Genomic DNA, 21237 nt, shown 5'->3' on the forward strand with positions numbered 1-21237 from the left:
GCAGTGTCTATTATACAGACTTTTTTTATCTGTCTTATCAACAGTTATTAAGCCTGGGGTGTTAGAAAAAAAGTCCCAGAGCACTTTAGCTTCTTCGTTTTCTATTACTTTGGCTATTTTGCGATCCTAGCACTTTTTGCTTGCAGGCAGCTGGTATTTCTTGCAGATATTCCAGTGCACCATTGTTGCCACTATATCATGCCGTGGTTTATAATCAGTCTGTGTGATCTTGCAGCAGCTAACTAAATGGTCCACTGTTTCTTTAGCTTCTTCACAGAGGCAGCATTTGTTATCTGTTGTTATCTTCTCAATTCTAACTTTCTATGTGTTTGTTCTTAAAACTTGATCTTGTGCAGCCAGAATGAGCCCTTCTGTCTCTTTCTTCAACTTTCCGGCTTTTATCCATTGCCAGGTCTTGTTATCTGCTTTGCCTTTTTTTTTTTTTTTAAATGGACTGGCCATGTAATACGCCCTTGCCATGTCTCTATTCTTCCTTTGGACTTTCTTGTAGGCCAGTTTGATCTCTCTGGCGTTCAGTAAACTTTCATGGTGTGCTAGCTTTAGTGCATTTTTTTCCCACTTTTCTTCAGATATTCTTCCAATGCTATTTTTTTCTAAGCACTCTGGTGTACTTTCAACATTGCATATCCACCTATTTACATTAGTAAGTAGAATCTGTCAACATCACTCCATGGATGAAGAGCATGATTCATTGTCCTTGTTTTTCTGTTCTTCCTGTCCAAGGTTTTTAGTTCTCTCCAGTCCACTATTCCTCCTGTGTATCTGGAATTGTCCAGGTGTTAATTGCCTTGATTGTATTTCCTCCACTGAGTTTGGACTTTAAGATCTTCATGTTCTTCTTGATTTTAATGTGCTTGATGTGGTTACCTTGAAGGATACCCAGGTTTTTGTAGTGATCGTCTACCCAGACTCTTGACCATATTTCAATAGGAAATCTTAATTCCTTTAGTTTTCACTACTTTTCCCTACTGATGGTAATGGTCGCACATTTGTCCAGTCCAAACTCTTCTGCAGTATTTTGGCTGCATAGGCAAAGAACAGCTACTCTATTTCAGACGGTGTTTTTCCATATAGCTTCAAATAGTTGGCAAAGGAGTGGGCTAGTCTGTCAGATGTTTCTGATGTTTGTTAACCATCACCTGACTTATTCAGTATCATTGACAGAGGAATCAGTGCAATGACAAACAGAATACTGGCATAGCTCTCATCTTCCTCAGAGTACACAAGTCCCACAACCACATCAAGGTAGTGCCTCACTAAGAGTTATTATTATATATGCAGCAATACTGAAATCACTACTGCCAGGGTTTTTTTGTTGATGTTGGCCTTCATATGCTTCAAGCTCTTTCCAAGAACCTAGAACTGTTATAATGTATTGGCCTAGTATACGTGAGGATCCAGTGATCTTTTGTAATTGATAGATGGAAACTTTGTCATTGTGCAGATTTTCTAAGTGCCATGCAGAGTTGTTTGGTATTGCACCCAGTGCCCTAATAATCACAGAGAACATCACAGCCGGTTTATGCCATAATCTTTCAACTCTGAATTTCATACCTTCAATACTTATAATCTCCTATTTATCTTCTGTTCTACTATTCCCTGCCCATTGCCATATTAATTATCCACACTTCTTTTCAACCACAGCTAAATATGTTGTGTTATGAGCTAATATTTTGTGCTTGAAAATCCCACACTATCCTAACCTGCTCATTTTGACTACTTTTTCAGTAAGTTAATTATTGAATTTTTTAAAACAAATGTTCCAGCAAATCATTTTGGCAACTGTGTTGTGTCTTGGTTTATAATCAGTTTGTGCAATCTTCTTGCACGATTATTGCATTATTATTAGATTGTAAGCTTGTGTTAAATGACTACATTATTTTTTATTGGTCTATTTAGAAATCATTTGGCTAAAGTGTAGGTTCATACTATTTTAAAATTAAAGATTGTAACATTAAAATAGTAGAAACCTGATTTAATAGCATCTGGTTCCACATACTCCTTTGCTGACAGAGCAGATGTGGGTGGGTGTCGCAGAAAATTGTGTTCTATAGGAAAAAAAGAAATAAGGTAGCAATTTGAAGTGTTAAAATCATGTGGCAGCAGCCAACTAAGTCATTTGTTTCTATTGTTCTCAAGGCTAACAGTTATAACAAGTAAAGGCAGCTAAGGACACTACGTTTAGTAAAGCTATAGAAAAAGAACAACTAGTAATTGTATCTATCTTCAACCTTCCTAATGGCCACAGTTGCCAGTTGGGAAATTAGGAGTTGCGTGTTACAGATAGCACTTTCTGTGGGATGGAACTATAAAAGAGAAAATAAAAAAAATTGTTGATTTTTCATTTGTAGTACTTGACTTTTAACTGGTTCCAACAATTGAAATCTTCCATTTCTATTCCAATGTATATCCAAGAATATTTCTGGTCATGTGTGGAAAAAGATTTGATTGGGTAGAAAGGTATGATGAATTGTGCAACAATCTCTCTTTCATTTCTCTTTCATTACAGACTATGATGAATTTATACTGTAATAGAAACCCTGTTGTCTTGTTCTTTCTCAGATATTTTTAAAAGGCTTCTAGTCTGCTTCAAGAATTTCAGTGATGTGTATATTATTTATATATAATATTAACCCACTTTCTTAATTCCATATTAACCTACTGTCTTTATGCTGGCTATTCGCCTTTTTAAATAAGATGAGTATTTCAGTTGAAATATTTCCAATCCTGAGTATTAAACCACCAAATCTCAGTGAAAATTTTCAGATCATATACTTCGCTTTATTAAGATTTCACTTTTCACTCTTCATACATTAGTCTGTCTAGGTATTGAATGATATTCCTTCAAAGACTTGTGCAATTCACAGTCCTTAAATTGAATAAATGTATTTTCTCAGTATGTGTACAATTTCTGCACCCCCCTGACTATATGTAGAGAGGTATTGAGAGAAAGATGCATTGCCCCTATTAGTTAGGATTGATTAATTTAATATTTACTTTGGTTTGTAGACCTCTTAATAAAGTCTTTTAATTAAGGTTAATACCCTGTTTCCCTCAAAATAAGACATCCCCTGATAATCAGCCCAATCAGGCTTTTGAGCACATGGCAATAAGGCCAAGCACTTATTTCAGGGTTCAAAAAAATATAACACAGGGTCTTATTTTCGGGGAAACACGATACACGTGGCATTTCAGCTCTCTAGAGATAGATTTTAGATCCAGTGGGAATTTCCAGGAATTGAAAATTGAGTGATCACTTTTCTGAAGGTGAGAATTAGAGATCACTATCAGTTTCTATAGTGGACCAAAAAACTTTTATTAGCCTCATAATATTTGAAAACAGGTATTGTAACATTTCTAAAGGTGTTGCAATCTGTTTTTAAACCTTTGTTTTTTTCCTACTGTGAAGATTTCATCTGTTTTCATTGCAATAGAGTTTGCACTGACCATGCTTACAATTAAGTTGGAAAGTTTGGTGATCTAAATGTACAGATTAGTCCAATGTGATGTGCAGGGACATGTTTTAGAATTAAATTAATCACCGGACAGCATGAACAGAATGCTCTGACTTCTTGGCCATCCTTGCAAATTATCCCAGTTTTGTTTATTGTTGTTACTCCCTTTCCTGTCCTCTTTGTCTCCTAATCCTGACCCTGTTACTAGAACAATGAGTCTTGTTTTATCTTACAATTACTAATAAAAGATTGCCAGTAATCACATTTTATCATCATTTCTATCTTTTACCCTTAAAGCTCCAAATCAAAATTGCCTCTAGGTATTTGTATATGTTTCTCATAGACAGGTTTATCTTAATGTAAGTCTTTTTTAGTTCCATTTTTAACTGGATCAGATATAAATGACTGCGGAAAACTATATTTTAAGTTTGTTTGGTTAAAAAAAAAGTAAAGCATAAAAAGTCCTGGGGAGTTTTCAATCTGTTAAAAAAGTTTCAGTCTGCTAAAACACAAAGGAATAACAGTTTCAATCTGAGAAATGTACTTTCTTGTCATTATGTAGCATTTCAAGGAGTTACTTCTGTATCTGGCTACAGTTAAGTAAATAATCAACCAATCAGTTATGACACAATACAGTTGCCTCAGTGTGGCTTTCGGGAAGGTAAACTGGAAGCAGAGGCTCTGTGCACAATCACCTGAGCTACTTGGAGGAAGGTCTGTACACTATAAAAATACTATAATTCTACATCTCTGAACAATATTTGGACATTAAAACTCTGGTGACATTTTTGTAATGTTTCTGAGAAGCAAGCAAGAAAATGGCTATTGGAACAGATACATTGTGAACATGTAAACCTCTTAAGTATACTGAGTTCGTTTAGACTTTGGTTTATATGGGAGATGTATGAACAATTAAATGTCCCTGAAAAGCAGCAATTTGAGATGCTTAGAATCCTTTTGCTTGGTGACTTGTTCAGTTTTGCAAAGGCTAATTTCTCATCCTAGCCCTTTCCTGCTTACATTGAGAAATTACAAGGATCCCAGTATCTTTTCTTTTGTAGGTTAAAAAGTAATTTGAGGAAGGCAGCTTTTATCAGAAAGATGGTAGATTGGAAACAAGCAACCAACCAAGCACAATTGTGCTGAATTGGCTGCTGCCTTTTTAGTTTAAAAGTCAAGTAGTTGGAGATGGGATTTTGACTGATTGGCTCAAAAGAAAACCCATAATTGGGAACTTGAATAAGATACTAAAGAAACCCTGCAGGCTGCTGGCAGAAATTCTATCTGGCGCATACTCTATCCATCCAACTATCCGTCCATTTTGGAGCTCATTTTTATGATCTTAAATTATACAGATGAATTCACCAACAGGACATTGAGACTAATGCTTTAACTATGTCCTTAAATTAGCTTTTACTAGGTAAAGTATTTGGTAGACGAGACTTCCTATCTGGTGCAATTTGCAGCAAAATAATCTCCTCTAGGAATGTTTTCCTGACAGAGCTGTGTGAACTCATTTTTGGGACAACTGCCAGATATGTGTATATCTGTGTGCTTTATTTGACTCTTGATCCCACTTATTACACATGTTTGGCCAGTATCCCAGAAGGAAGTAAGAATGAGCAAATGGATGGCTTTACATGAAGAATTGCTTTATCATTTTGAAACTCATATTCTTGCATTAAATATTCTGTAGCCCTATGGGGACTGCCAAGCTTTACCTGTCCCTGGAGCAATCCCATGTACACACTTTTACACTAGAGTAGCATTTAATAATGATTACAATTGGTCCTCGACTTATGACCACAATGGAGCCCCAAATTTCTGCTGCTAAGTGAGTTTTGCCTCACTCTGCGACCTTTATTGTCACAATAAATCACTGCAAATGTTAAATTAATAACAGAACAGAACAGAACAGAACAGAATAGAATTCTTTATTGGCCAAGTGTGATTGGACACACAAGGAATTTGTCTTGGTGCATATTGTTAAGTGAATCTGGCTTGTCCATTGACTTTGCTTGTCAATGTCGCAAAAGGTCGCAAAAGGAGATCACATGACACCAGAACATGGCAACTGTCATAATATGAATGTAATGTGAGTATATAAATATGAACCCATTGCCAAACATCCGAATTTTAATCACATGATCAACAACATGCTGCAACGGTTGTAAGTATGAAAAACGGTCATAAGTCACTTTTTTTAGTGCTGTTGTAAGTTTGAATGGTCACTAAGTGAACTGTTATTCTGTAACTGTACTGTTCATTAAAGCAATCTGTCACTGTTAGATAATGGGCATCCTTCCAAAAACAGATGGAGCAGCTTCTTTGCTTTAAAGTACTGAGCCATATTGTTCCTGTTTTTTTTATAAATCAAATATGACGAGTAAGAAGGAAATGCTGTGGTTTTTCTTCTCAAATACACTGCATTATATAGCCTTGGAGTTGCACAGCTAATTGTGCAATTTTACTTAGGGTAACCTAAAATCTGTTGAAGTCATTGCTTGAAGCCAAGTGTGATATTCCCAGTTCAAACTGATTTTGCAGATCTAGTCTGCAACTAATTGTTCCATTATTTACATGTGTTTTAATTTGCTGGACTACTCTTAGTGAGATGGAAGACATAGAAAGTCAGATGCTTTCTTCCTAGCCTTTGTGTACCAGTACAGTCTTTCTGTGCTGTTTCGTGCATATATGTTTTCAATGTTTTTTTTATAAGTAATTGTTTCAGTTTAATATGTTTAGCTGATTATATGTTAACCAACCCCCCTCCCCCCCCCAAAAAAAAATAAAATAAGCTGCTTGGCATGGGAAACACAGCAGAAAATACTGGAGGAATCAAAAATATTTGCAGAGGTCAAGTAGATCCTTCCCATTTAGAGAATATGCTTCGAATTATGTGATTAGTATTTCTTCCAGAGGGCAGCACAAATTAACATTGGATGATGGTGAGAACAACAAGTTGCAAGAGACTTTGGAAGTTTTCTAGTCCAATCTGCTGCTCAAGCAGGAAACCCTATACCATTTCAGAACAAATGGTTGTCCAAACTCTTCTAAAAAATCTCCAGTGATGCAGCACCCACAACTTCTGAAGGACATTTTGCCTAATAATGTTTTATGGTCTATTTTTTTGGAAGAATATCTTAAGTACATGGTTGACTTCATGTCTATGTGTATTCAGTTATTTCTGTTTTTTTATTTTAATCAGATTCTGTTGATAAAAATAATAGATATATAGAATAAACTATCTGGGTAAAGATAAAATAACCTTTATTGTCACTTTTTTCTGTGAACACACTGGTACACATTAAAAAATGAAATTCTGACGCCTGCTTTCAAAAGTATATATGTATGTATGTATGTATGTATGTATAGCAGTAGTGGGAGCCTCCGCACGGATGCTTCTGTGCATGTGCAGAAGCATTGCATGCGCTTGCCCATGAGCAAACCGGTAGCGACGGGTTTTGAAACCTGCCCTTGATATGTACCTATATATATGCATTCATACATACATACTTACATGCATACATATATACACATATGCTAAAAGACAGTTTGTTCATATTTTTCAGGAATATCAAGACTATACAATATAAGAATTGTATATTTTTGAAATATAGATGCCAAAATGCAATTTGTGATAACTTGTAAAGGTGCTCTGTTAACATAAAAAATTAACCTCAAAAGTCTGATGGGCCCAGCTGTTCTGGAAACATTCAGACCTTTGCCATTAAATACCTCCATGTGAAATATTTCTTCTCCCCTTTTGTGTTTAGGTGACCTTCACGAAAAGAAAGTTTGGATTAATGAAGAAAGCCTATGAACTAAGCGTGCTTTGCGACTGTGAAATAGCACTCATAATTTTCAACAGTTCTAACAAGCTGTTTCAATACGCCAGCACTGATATGGACAAAGTTCTTCTCAAATACACAGAATACAATGAACCCCATGAGAGCAGAACTAACTCGGATATTGTTGAGGTAACAAATTACCCATTCCCTACTTCATGCATAATAATAGTATTAATTATTAAATTAGTAAGTGGTATTTATTTCAAGATAGATCATTGTTCTCTTCAGTTCTCATTGCTAGTTTGGTGTAGTGGTTAAAGTGTTGAATAAGCTGGGTGGAGACTCTGATTCTAGTCTATCCTGAGCTATAAAATCTCATTGGATAAATTTGGGGCACTCTGTATCTCTCGGCCCAACCTAGCTACAGAGTTGTGGGGTAAATGGAAGTGCTATATACAGTAGTGGTCAAAATTGTGGAAACCTTTTGGGAAAAGTGTATATTTGAGGTTTGATGGCTAATAACACCACTTTTTTTTTTTTTTTGGAGTTTCAAGATGATCATATTCCACTGCTGGAATGGCCTGGGAACAGCCCAGATCTTAACCCAATTGAAAATCTATGGAGCTGACTAAAGAAACTTTTGTTAATCAGAAGCAACCCAGCGATAAAACCCAGTTAATAGAAGCAATCATTCAATCTTGGTTTCACATTAGAACAGCTGCAGAACTAAAAGACTTGGTTCACTCCATGGGAAGATGTTGTAAGGCCGTCATTCATGCTAAAGGTTACCCAACTAAGAATTAACTGACATAGTGATAATTTTTTTATATCTCGTTTTTCTGTGTTTCACTTTTTTTCTTTATACTGTAACTGCTATTCTAATAGCAAATCCTTTATAAAAGTTATTGCATTACATTCTTGATTAAATTATCTTTCCATTGATATATAATTTTAGGTACTACTCCAAAAAAAAGTGTTATTAGCTAGTTAGAAAATACACTTTCCCCAAAAGATTTCCACAACTTTGGCCACTACTGTATTCTGCTGTCAAATTCTGAATGAAAGGTGGAATATAAAAAAAAATCATTGTCATTATCATCATCATCATCTTGAACACCCCCTAAATAAATAATCCTGGAGATGAGTTAAGGACATTAGCCATTAGATTTAGGGGGCTTAGATTTATTTGACCACGTTCAAGTTACTGAGAGTTTAAATAGAGGCTTTAGTGGTTCTTTAACAATATTCACTTGGGGTAAAAAATGGAACTTTTGGAGATAGGAGAGATTTAAGGAAGCTCAAAAACTTAATAGGCAGATATAATTCCACAGATCTGGAGATCTCTTCTCTGTTTCCAGTTCTTTCATTCTTGATGATAAAAAGCCATAATGAGTTTTTACTTCTGGCTACATCCTTTTAACAGCCAGTACTTCGAAGCAGAATTTTCAAATAATTCCTGGTCCATTTTTAAATTTTTGCAAGTGATATTAGCACAGTTTACCTACTACAATACAGTAAAGAAAATGCATTATGTTCCATATTCAAGTATGTATGTGTAATTAAAAAAAAAAAGACACCCTGCAACATCTTGAACTAAGATGCTTCTACAAAACTTAGATTTTTCTTGAGATTTAAGAAACACTGATTGATATTTAATCTTTTCCTGTCTCCAAGGAAGGCCTGTTTAATGTACATAAAAAAAGAAGCTTGTCAGGACATACTACCACATTTCATGTTTGTCCTCCAATTTGTCAGTTTTTCAATCTTCCTTTTTGTAGGAATACTTCTGCCACAATATATTTCATGCACAGATTCCTTCTGTAGTGATTGAAATAGCTTATTTGCTATGGTGTGCATACTTGTCATGAGCAGTGTATGATTCCTTGATTTAAAAGTAATAGTACTTTGCAGCATGTGATAATTCTCTATATGTAGTCCTACATTATGTCATATTTTTGGCTGATCAAAACATTTGTGTTCATAAATTAAAGGCCATTTTATTAATAGCATGGGAAATTGCATAGGATATCCTTCTCCATTTGTAAAGAGAAGAGCAAACCCACACCCCACTGCTTCCTTGTTAGCTAGAGGTTTGGAAATAAACCTCTAGCTAGCAGGAGAGGTAGCAAATAAGAGGGTCTAGCAAATAAGAGAGTCAAAATAAATGCTGTCTTTAGAATAATACTGAGCTGAGCAAAGAAAGGTTCGTTCCTTTCTTCTTATCTGCAGGGCTTTAAAAAACAAAAAACTTCAAACTTGTTTTGCTTCCAGTGACCTCTTTTTTCCTTATGTATGGTGAGCGTGAGGTTCTGCATAAGATTCTTTTTGTATATTACTTAAACAGAATCCCAGTCATCATGAAAAAAAAAAAAATCAGAGATCTTTTGTAGGCCCTGCAGATCAGCTGTTCTCTTTGTAGAGTAACTCAAACAAAAACAGATTTAATTCCTATGATCATTCTAAAACGGATTTTTTTTCCTTATTAATAATCCTATTTACAAATCAACCAAAAGTTCGTTCTTTTTAAATTAGAAAAAGCTACTTGTGTGGCAGTAAAATGTTGTTTTTGTTCAGGCTGTTAAAAACTCCTCAGCCTTATACAATATCAGGCTGAGGAGTTTTTAACAGCCTGAACAAAAACAACATTTTACTGCCACACAAGTAGCTTTGCGTCCTATCCCTTCAGGTTTTTCTCCTTCATTCTCCCCCCCACACTTCCCCATGAGGGTTTCTCTCCTCTCTTCCTCCCAATTGTGGATGGGTGAAATAGCTTTTTTAAGATAATGCTGTATAAAATTACACATCTATAAGATGAGTAGAGCAGATGGCAGCAGTTGGCTAACCTTGTTTGGTATAAGCACCTAAGCCAAGTCAGTCCTGGCTAATACTTGAATAGGAGATTTTCAGAGGATACTATAGTACTACTCTATAGGCTCTGCTGAGAAGATGGGGGAAAAAAAACCTTCCGAGAAGAAGACAGTGACAAATTACTTCTGTATTGCTGCCAAGAAAACTGCAGTTCTATGAAGTCACTAGTAGTTGAGCTTGATTTTAAGGAGGCTTAACCTTAAAAACCATGTAGAACTGGGAACATACTGGATAATATGCAGGGATTAACTTCTTAGTTAAGGATGTAAAGCTTCTGTTCAGGAAAACAATTCACCCATGTGAATTTCTTCCTGAAGAAAGTATAGCTGTTAGTATGTCTGAAAGGCTCTTATGAATATTCATCTTTCTTCCTAGCTTACAAAAGTGTTAACATTATTGAATGTATTCGTACTAAATTTCCAGCAGTCATTGATTTAATTTGGGAAGATATTGTAAATTCCGCCCCTCCCCCTCAATAAATTATAAAGTTTTGAGTAAAGTGGGATGCATTTAGTATAAATAAACATTTGAAAAATGTTTATTTATATTAAACCAACATATTTTGGTTCATTTGTGTATTAGAAGTTAATGTTCTTTCGTAGTAGATTTAGCTGCAATTAGGAATGGCAAGGAGTAAAAATAGGTCTAGCAAAGCACCACTCTTGTTGTTTAGGAAAGCCAATCTGTTAGACACTTAGTATTTCTAGAAAACATTGAGAACTTCTCACAAAGACATTTCCTCCCTGAAAATCAGTGTGTGTAGTGAACAGTTGGTACGGATTCTGTGTTTGTTCCAAACAAATTATAGTGAGTGGATTAAAATGGAATGAAATGCAACACTTTACTGACCTTCAGCAAACCTTATTTTATATAACTTTGTAATTACATTTCCCAGTGGCTGGGATTTAGCCAGCATCATGAAAAATCTAGGATATGAAGGACTCTCCATCCACTGGATCATACAAGGGTGCTTGGATATTTGATGTTGTTAGATGAAGGATGGACATCAGAGTTCCGAGCAACTATGCAACTATAGATCAACAGTTTTTAAGCACAAAAGAAAGTGGTATCCAATAATGGGACTATTTCTTTGGATTTCAGTATAGCAAGATCAAAATCATGGTTTCAGTTTTTCTGCCAGGTTAAGGGATACTGTTTGCTTTCCTACCTAGACTGATAGGAAAATGATTTGACATAATTATGTTTTAGTAGTTATTGTTCAAACAATAATTAATATAAAATTACAATAACTGGTCAATTATGGAGAGTATGGATTTTTACTAAATGATCTGCTAAACAAGTTGGGAGAGATTTAATTCTTTTATGTCATTGCAGTCCTAGAAATATTAGGTCTGTGTGAACAGAGAAATATAGAATATTTTGTAATGAGATTTAATTTGTAGGAAATCTTTTTTATCTCACTGAAAAGTCTTGATGTTTTCATGTTTGTTGCCTCCTATAATTGACTTGAATAAAACATCCAATATATCAAAATTTCAGAAATTGATACTAGTATATAGCATTTTAATTTAAATAAACTCAGCAGTGTTACCATTCATTTGCATTGGCATAATGGAATTTGACTGCTGTATTTTGGAAATGCCCTAGATAACGTATTGTAGTAATCTAGTTCATTTGTGACTAGTATATGAATCAGGTTAGCCAGATCTGCTCTTTCAAAACAGAATTCATTGTCCATGAGAAAACATTTTATTAGATACTTTGTTTTTTTGGATCTTTTTTTTTATTATTGTAGATTTTTGAAATTGAATATATGGGTTGATTCAAGAATGCATGATGCATTTTAAGAATAATGCTGTGAAGCTATATAATTTATTTTTATTCTTGGTGAGTAGCAGTCAAGTTAGGAAGTGCTATAATTATATGTCATTTTCTGCTAGAAGCTTATCTTCTTTGAAGAGATGACAAATTCAGTATAACTCCTTAAATTAATTTAAATTGACACAATTCAGGTAATTGCCTAAATATTATCCGACTTCCTTGTTTGTGCATACAAGTCTAAAAAAATTGCTACTCACATATGAAAGAATGAGTTTTACTGTGAGTTAAATAATGGTTTTTAAAAAACCCTCGAATGCTTTAGACTGGAGATTGTCATTCTACTACTTACCCACTGTATTTATTTTCCCAATATGTCAATATATTCGCATAAGCTGGTGAGCAAAGAGACGAATTCTAGTTTACTGTGAGTATATTGGGCATACTGTAGGATTTGGCTATTCCTGCTTGACTTTTTAAATTGCTAAAATAAAAAGGGTTCTGAAGATTGACAGCGATGACTTCATGGACATGTTCATGCAGTTTTCTTGGCACAGTCTGCAAGTGGCTGGTTATTGCCTTCTTGAGAAATGCGTTCCTGCCTAACTCTAATAGTTCTTGGATGCTCTGATGGAGTCCTATCCAGACAGTAACCCCTCTTGATTTCCTTTGCTTCTGAACCTAGATTAGGTACACTAAATCCTGCTGCCTGAAAAATATGACACCTTCCGATTTCTATCTTCAGTAGAAGCAGGTGAACAAGCTGTGGAAGCCCCTCCTGTTAGTTGTTCTGGGAAAAAGCTTTTCCCTCCATTGCACTTTTGGCTTGTTGGTTCTTGCCATCCTTGGATAGGATACCCAGCAGCATCTGCAAACAGAGGCAAGGGGTCAAAGGGCAGCCTAGCTAAAGCGGCATTGCCAGACCAGCCCTGCCCTTTTCTGTTTGAGTTGCAACCTTGCATGCAGGACAACGGAAGGGCAGAACTTGGGGAACAGCTCAGTGATACTGTTTCATCATTCTGATAAAAGCAGCGAGAGATCCTTTTAACACTGCTAAAAACACTGTTTTGTGAACGCATAGCTTTAGGTTATGATATTGGAGTTAATTTTCACATGCAGTTTGCAGCTCCAGAAAAAAGGAAAGGAAAAGAAAAGGGGAAGGGAAGGGAAGGGGAGGGAGGGAGGGAGGGAGGGAGGGAGGGAGGGAGGAAGGAAGGAAGGAAGGAAGGAAGGAAGGAAGGAAGGAAGGAAGGAAGGAAGGAGTGTACTTTTACCAACTAGATAGACTGTGTTCCTAGGGAACATGAATTAAGTAGACTCTAGATTCTAGAGACATTCATCAGATATGTTGATTGTTGCCTTAGCTTTCCAGATGAGCTGCCTTTCCCCATTTTTACAACAGGGCACACATTTGAGTGAAAAGAGAATCCACAGAAACAGTATAAGTAGCCTTCACTTCCTGGCCACTAGTGCAACAGCCATTCAAAGTTGCTTTGGCACTGAACGAGTGGTACTCACAACCAGCCTTTGAAGTTCCAGCTATTGCACCCCCCCCCCACATCACCTGACTATGACTCAGTTCTTGGCAACTGTCTCAAACTGGTCGTGATGGTCACAGTGGTTATCAGCATCCTGGGTGCCATACCAAAAATACCTTGGACAACTCTTAGTAAATCTGTGCATTGATAAAATTTCCATCTGTCAATTACAAAAGGCCACATTGCTTGGATCAACACATATACTGTGCCAGTATATTATAACATCTTAGGTTCTTGGATAGAAGTCGATACCTATGAGGGCTAAAGAATTGGGAGTTCTGATTTCACATTGTTGCGTACATAATAATATGCCACAAAAACATGTTAACCCGGAGACAAAAAAGTTTGCATAGTGGATGTTGTGGTGCCTGGAGACAGCACAATAGAAAAGAAAGAACTGAAGAAAATAGCAAAATCCGCAGACCCGCAAATTAAAAGTAGAATGCCAGTGGCAAAAGATAGCAAAGATAGTAGAATAGCAATGGGCGATTTAGGTGCAATTCCTTAACATCTGGAACACCACTTGAACATCATCAGCATTAACAAAATCACCATCAGTCAATTGCAAAAATTACTTCATACTACATCCTGCAGTGATACTTTTAACACCCATCAAACAACATCTACCTATTCCCAGGTCCTTGGAAAGGATTCCATAGGTGGATAAAAATGCCAAATCCAGTCTAAACATCTGGTTGATTATACGCGCAAGCATAATGATAATTTACTGAACTTGCTGACTCTGAGCAGCGCGCACCAATCAAAAAACTTACAGTTAAATCAATAAAGCATAAAAGATAAAAATAAAAGATGGCTAGTACAATGAAAATGAGAGGTCTCACTCTTCTTTGCCAAAGTCTTGGGTGGAGAGCCAGGTTTTTGTGTCTCTCCTAAACAGCAGCCAGATTTTTTCCAGATATTATGGGAAACAGGCAGTCCTTAAGTACTACAGTAACCAGCACCTTGCATTGTACCTGGAAGTAAACTAGCAACTCTACGGCTCACAAAACAAGAGATATTACATGGGCATGCAAAGGTGTATCTATTACTGCTCATGATGCAACCACAACTTGGACCAGTTGAAGCTTCTGGGTGGCGTTCAAGGGCAACCCCATATAGAAGGTGTTGCATCTGCTAGGTCACCAGGGCACGAGTAAATTGCACCATCAACAAAGGAGAGGATCACAAATAGTGTTCTTTTTTTGATGTGTCTTTAATTGAATGCCAAGTGCAAAGAACATTTTAACCTGAATGCAAAAACTGTGGCCTTTGACTTATAAATCAAGTATTACTACGGTCGAACTGAAATGTTTATATGCCTTGCCTACCAGAAAATATATGCTGGTCAAAACATTTCTCCCTCTCATCACACATCCATTGCCGTCTTCATTTGACGCTTCAGCTTGAAAAAAAAAATGGTATACTCAGGGGCTTTTCCCAGTTAGGCCAGGTATGCACAGGTGTGTCATATTGTGTGGGAGGAGAAGTGGGCTTAATGCTTTACTGTTCCCAATGTAAGCCACCCATTGCAAATTACCCTTGAGAAGAGTTTCAGTTCATATTGGCTGAAATATGAATTTTCCAAGCATACTTACTATGTGTGTGCATGAATTTTCAGGTTATTATGTGCAGGAAATGGAGGGCTAATCCTGCCCCAGAAGTGCCTCCCACAAATTGCTTCCCCAGGTGACAACCTATGTTAGAAACTACTTGGCAAGAGTGTAAGTTCATTTTAAAAAGAAGCTAATTTATGTATGAAAGGAGGGAAGAGGGATGCATCTTACTTACCTACTGAAGAAGCAAGGGACCGGAAATGTTTGCTCTTGGGAAAAGGGTTGATATAATGCACTCTGGTGCATTTCAAATATGGAGGTGGGCGGGGAAAGCAGAGGGTGCTATTCAGCAGGTTCTGACAGGTTCTGGAGAACCTGTAGCGGAAATTTTGAGTAGTTCAGAGAACCGGCAAATACCCCCTCTGGCTGGCCTCAGAGTAGGGTGGGAATGGAGATTTTGCAATATCCTTCCCCCAGGAATGGGGATTTTGTAGTATCCTTCCCCTGGAGTGGGGTGGGAATGGAGATTTTGCAGTCTCTTTCCCCTGCCACGCCCACCAAGCCACACCCACAGAACCGGCAGTAAAAAAAATTGAATTCCACCACTGGGGGGGAAGAGACATAGCAACAAATTCTCTTGAGGAATGTTCCCTGTTCTTGCACCTATGCAAACTCTGGTTGGAATTTCCTGAATTTTGATTCCAACAATGAGGAAGGAGTTAAACTCAATCACCTAAATGGTAGTTTCCAATTCTCCATTTTTATGATGATCAAATATAATATAGTAATGATCCTTTTATGGTTTTATAGAATTGAGTTTAATATAGAATTGACTTGTTTAATACATTTCTTTGCAAGTTCTACATAAACTGCAGTCTTTTATAGGCCTGGGTGATATCTGTGATCATCCAGGCAGCTATAATTCTTTTGTCTTAATAAGATATTCTTAGGGCAGAAATAAATGGGAATATGTTAGGATTAATTTACTTATCTCAGTGAGCAACCAGTGGCACGTGATGGGTTTTGCTCAAACTATAAAGTTGAAATTTAATTCCAGGGGTCCAAAACTGCTGAGATGATATGTAGGGAATCTTCAATGACTTTGTAAATTGGACATGCAATAGCTATCTAGTAATTCCTAATTATGTTATGATTTAAAATAACTGATGTTGTTTTCTTCAAAACTGTAGGAAAAATTGCCCTGCTGACTTTGTATAATTGCCTTTTGGTTAACACAAAGATGTATTCATTTGATTATGAGCCACCAATTACATTTAGAGGCAACAAATTACATTTAAGAGTTAACCTTACATGTGGTTTGATAGAGATAGAGAATTTAGGATTTTTTAAAGTAAGTTTTAATTGAGTTGGCTGTTAAAAAAGAATAAATATACAAGTTTTGTCTTTCACATATATGTATAGTACGGTAGATACCATTCTAATTTTGACTTTGAAATAAATTGTATTTTTTTTTGTATTCAGACTTTGGTAGTCAAAAGAGCTACTTATAAATTTGCCTTGTGGCTCGTCCTTATGCACTGGACTTTTAATTTTTACAAATGGTGAATCTCTGAGCTACTTTGAAGGTTTTTGAAACATCCATGGGTTTCTTCATTCTGCATAATCAAGCTTTCTCAAGGCTGGAAAGAAAGAAAGGAAAATAATTTTGTGAGGCTGCAGAAAGTATAAATAGATCTTTTAATTATTATTTTTTAATACTGAGAATTGCAATTAGGAGAATGTTGGATATCACTGATTTTAAAAAAAAAGAAAGATGGATTAAATTCACATATTACATGTTATTAATGGCTAACTAAAAACAAGTATCCTGCAAGTCAATTTAACCAGCCCAAGTCAGAAAGTCTCACCATGTAAAGCAGTAACAACAAACTTTTTCCTCAATGTCACACTCGTGACATTGCATTAAAGTAGACATCTGCTTGTGGTAAGATGACTTGTTTGAACATACATTTTTATGTCATTTGACTTTCACACAGTTTGATGTTTGTGGTATAAAAATTCATATTAATTTGTGCACCATTGATTATATGTCCTGTATAAGTCAGGTATCAATGGTGCAACATTGGGAATAGAGTCTGTGTTAATATTGGGAGTTGGATTTCTATTTGTAATGTCTAGATCACTAATATGTGCATGAAAAATAGCCTATAAATACATATTTCTGAAATATGACAATATATGGGTGTTGCCACCATGATGAATAAACAACAGCATTTTTTTTTTGTTAATATATACTGGTATTTTCATTTAAATGCTTGATGAAATTTGGTTGTGCCATTTCTTGGTTTTCTTTTCTTCATGAAATAAAGGCCTAGAAAAGGGACTGTGAATTATTCTTTTAAGTGCAATGCTTTGAGAATAAAAATGGCTTCCTGCATTGTACAGTTTACCACCCAATAACCACTCACACGTTGAAAAATCTGTAAAACTATGAAATGTTATATTCCTTATCTGGTCTTATCCATGGAATTTTCTTCATAATTCTAATTTCTTTGTGCTTAAAGTCAAAGAGCTTGACTGTAATTTCAGTCGTATCATACCTCTTCAAAATATTTCTGGACTTAATCATAATTATTTTTCATAGCATAACACCAGGTTGATTTAAAAACCCTTTGTACGTGATCATTGCATTTGTATGAAATTAAAGTGGTAGTGTTTGCTAAAAAAAACAACAACTCTTCTATATATTGTAGTATAAGTCTGAACACCTTTGCAAATATACATCATACAGTAATGGAATTCTTGATAGCATAACATTTATCAAAATTACTAGTAGTTTTAGCCAGGTAAATGCAGAGTAATATCTTAAGTGCATGAATAGTCTGTTAAGTACTATAAGTGCAGTAAGTAATATTTTGACAAATAAATCTCACTTGTTTAAGTGATTTGGGGATATTACTTTAGGACCGCAGTCTTAGAAGTCAGTATATGTACACATTGTAACAAAAAGGCATGCTAGTGCATTATGAATATTTAATACAGTATATTTTGCAGTACAAAGATACTTTGTTCCTACATTTGCTAATGAATATCACTAGTTCTTGGAAAAGTATAGCATCTTGAATGTATCAAAAATAAAACTCATTGTAGAATGAAATTGTGAATCTCTACCCTTTACAATACATCATAATTTCAGCCCAGCTCCAGAATGTTGTTCTTTGGATAATAATATGCATACCAGGCATGGACTATGGCTTTAGTCTAATGGGCCATGAGGTCAGCAATATAGTACTAACTCATCCTAACTCAGGGAGACTGACCTTCAGCCAGTCTCCTTGATCATTTTCCTTATTAGAGATGGTTTAAAGTACTGCTTTGTAAGTTATGGAAAGAATAAGGAAAGACTTTCACCATTTTTCCTCCTTCCTGACATTTCTTGCAAAGTAGCAAGAAGGGGGAAAGGCTGTAGGTAACCCAGGCAAGCAGCAAGTGTCCTTTTTCCATTCAGCTTCTGCTTTTTGAATATTCCTGCTTTCAATTCATTTTTGTGTGTGTCTGCAACAAGTAGAACTCTCAAGGGTGTCTTTTCACTCTTTTGCTGTGTTGCAAGCTAGAAGGAAAGAAAGCTTTCCCCCTTTTCGCTGCTTCCATTGTTTTCTTTGTGTCTCACCATTGTTTGCAAAGAAACAGCTATTTCATATGGCACTTGGTTTGCACTTTCTTAGCCTCTCTTTTTTGTCTTTTCTTTCAACTGATAACAATTATTTTAGTTGAGTTTTTGCTGTAATAATAAAATCTACTTGTACTATTGAATTTTAGAATGTCCTTAACAAGGATCATCAATACTTTTTAAGGGCATTTTAAAATGCAATAATAACAGAATATCTCTAAATCTTTTAATGCTAACGTTTAATGTTAAAGTTTCGGGGGAAATGTGTTTTTAAAAAAAAATAATAATTGTGAGACACAGATTTTTTGAGAAATTTGTAGGGAATGAGATAGGAGAAGTTGAGAAGCTTTGTTGTTAGAAAAAAATTATTGTACCAGGAATTAGGTATTATGGCCAGGCATACATTTAACAATAGAATATGAGGGTTAAGCTTCAACATTTTTTCATTCTTAAACAACTAGAAAACTAAGCTGTTTTGGTCAGTGAAGGTAGGTATATTCCAGTAGGTTGCTTTTGTCAATCAATCAAATTCTTGCCTGATAATTAGGGATTACAAAATAATGCAACACATTCGTTTCTCTTAAAATGTGTTTGTATTTCTAGAGGCAGCATGTTGGCTTTGGAGTGGTGCTAAGATGGAGAAATCCTTTGGAAGTGTGCCAGTGTACTTAAAAATTCAATAGAATGATTGCTTATTTTTGGACTTAAATATGTCTAGAATTAATTCTGCCTTTTGTTCTTGATTGTAAATGGTATGATGCAAGCTGGTGTATAATCAGTTTGCCATCTGGTGAGCTTCCTGGCTTAATATGTGTTTCACCATGCCTCAGTTCACAGTGTTTAATGTATATGTATGTACAACCATTCGTTTAGTGACCGTTTAAAGTTACAACGGCACTCAAAAATGTGACTTGACCATTTTTCACACTTACAACCATTGCAGCATTCCCATGGCCATGTAATCAAAATTTGGATGCTTGGCAACTGGTCCATATTTATGATGGTGGCAGTGTCCCAGGATTATTGTGCAGATGGTATTAGAACTAGGTCTACTTCCAGCATAAAAATTCTTATAGTAGCTTGTGGTATTCATAATTCCAGAAAGACACTTGCTATTATCGAGTGGTATTTGCATCAGCACTTTCACTGATGGTTAACTCATAGTTTTTAAAACCAGACCTTTAGAGACCCACAGAGGTCTTGTGACTATACAGATGAAATGTGATGTTGAGTATGTGTTGACCTGGACTTGTGCCATGCCAAAGAAAAGCTGCTTCATTGCCCTCAATGGACACATGTTCCTCTTTTTGAAGTGATGCCTTAGAGCAGTTTTGGTTTGCAATGTTCACAGATCAGTAACTCCTTCAGGGTAATATCTCAATCAGTTCATGGTTGAATTGGATGAGATATAAGCACAAAAATATCCATGAAAGAGCAGTAAGTACCCTTTCCCCTTTGTTTGCAAAATTTTAGGCATCACATTTTTATCAGGCAAAAATACTGGTATTTCTTTGGATATGTACATAGTTTCTTCAGATATATAGATACAGCTGGATATTTTAAATCAGGAATTTCCTGATTCAGACTACATATCCCCCCCCCAAATTATTTATAAAGTGTAACTGTAATAATTGTTCACCTCTAAAAGTTTAGCTGCACGGTAATTTCGTAACACAATCAGCCACTCTTTGTAATTATAACTGTACAAGTATATTAACACCATAATTATCTTGTTGCAGAGCCTGAAGTTCTGCATCGGTTGGGGGAAAAAAAAGCGAATGATTTTTCTGTGCCACAGTGTAAGTTGTCTGTGGCAATAATATCCTGAAGAATGTGACTGGTATGCCTTATTTACAACAGGAATGGCCCAGTCCTATCAAATTTTAGTTGTTGAGCGAGTTTTGTAATCGAATGTTTACTTATGAAGTCAAGCACTATGTAGAGGCAACAATTGGAATAAAAAGCCACAGCTTTGTTTTTAGTTGCACCTCCGCATGGCGCAGAGCAATAATCCAGATATATCAGAACTTGACTATTATACCCAAGAGGAAGAAATTTGTCGGGGATGGGACATTTCTCCTCCTCTGGACCCTCGAGAAATAGTAAATGTGCCAGCTACCTCTACGCACCCCAACTTGAGCATAATGAGCAGTGAGGAAGCAGCTCATCCCTGTGTACATATGCTATGGATCAGCCAGGACTCAAATCAACACAGCAAGAGGTTATGATGAAAGTGTCACAGAATAATGCAGCTAAACCAGTGATTCTCAATCTGGGGCCTGCAAAGTCTTGAAGAAATGTTAAGATTTAAATCTTGAGTTAAGTCTTGGGGCTCCGTGGCCATGGTCCGTGGCCACAAAAGGGGTCCATAGTGAGAAAAAGGTTGAGAACCACTGAGTTAAACAAAAACAAAAGCTAGCTTTCCTGATACCGCTGAAGTATATGAAGTCCTTTCCTGTCAAATAGCCATTGAGTTTTGTATCTGATGAGATTACGGGCATCCAAATGATGGCATCCTGGTAGAGAGGTTGGCAGAAGCTGGACCAGGATTTTTATTTATGCCCTAAAAGATAAAAAAAAAAAAAGGGGGGGGGAATTCTT

General features: G+C 36.0%; 1 protein-coding gene across 13 annotated transcripts in view; it reads left to right on the forward strand.

Moving 5' to 3' along the window:
* MEF2A (myocyte enhancer factor 2A) overlaps positions 1-21237 on the forward strand; it is a 79240-nt gene that overhangs the window by 24466 nt on the left and 33537 nt on the right. For all 13 annotated transcript variants that reach the window (XM_060694794.2, XM_060694788.2, XM_060694791.2 and 10 more), the window contains one exon: positions 7253-7456. In XM_060694794.2, the coding sequence (XP_060550777.1) occupies positions 7253-7456 (204 nt within the window). The remainder of the gene's footprint in view (positions 1-7252; positions 7457-21237) is intronic.

The sequence above is a fragment of the Pantherophis guttatus genome, chromosome 13, assembly GCF_059756535.1.
Source record: "Pantherophis guttatus breed Tessera chromosome 13, ASM5975653v1, whole genome shotgun sequence".
Taxonomy (NCBI): Eukaryota; Metazoa; Chordata; class Lepidosauria; order Squamata; family Colubridae; genus Pantherophis; species Pantherophis guttatus.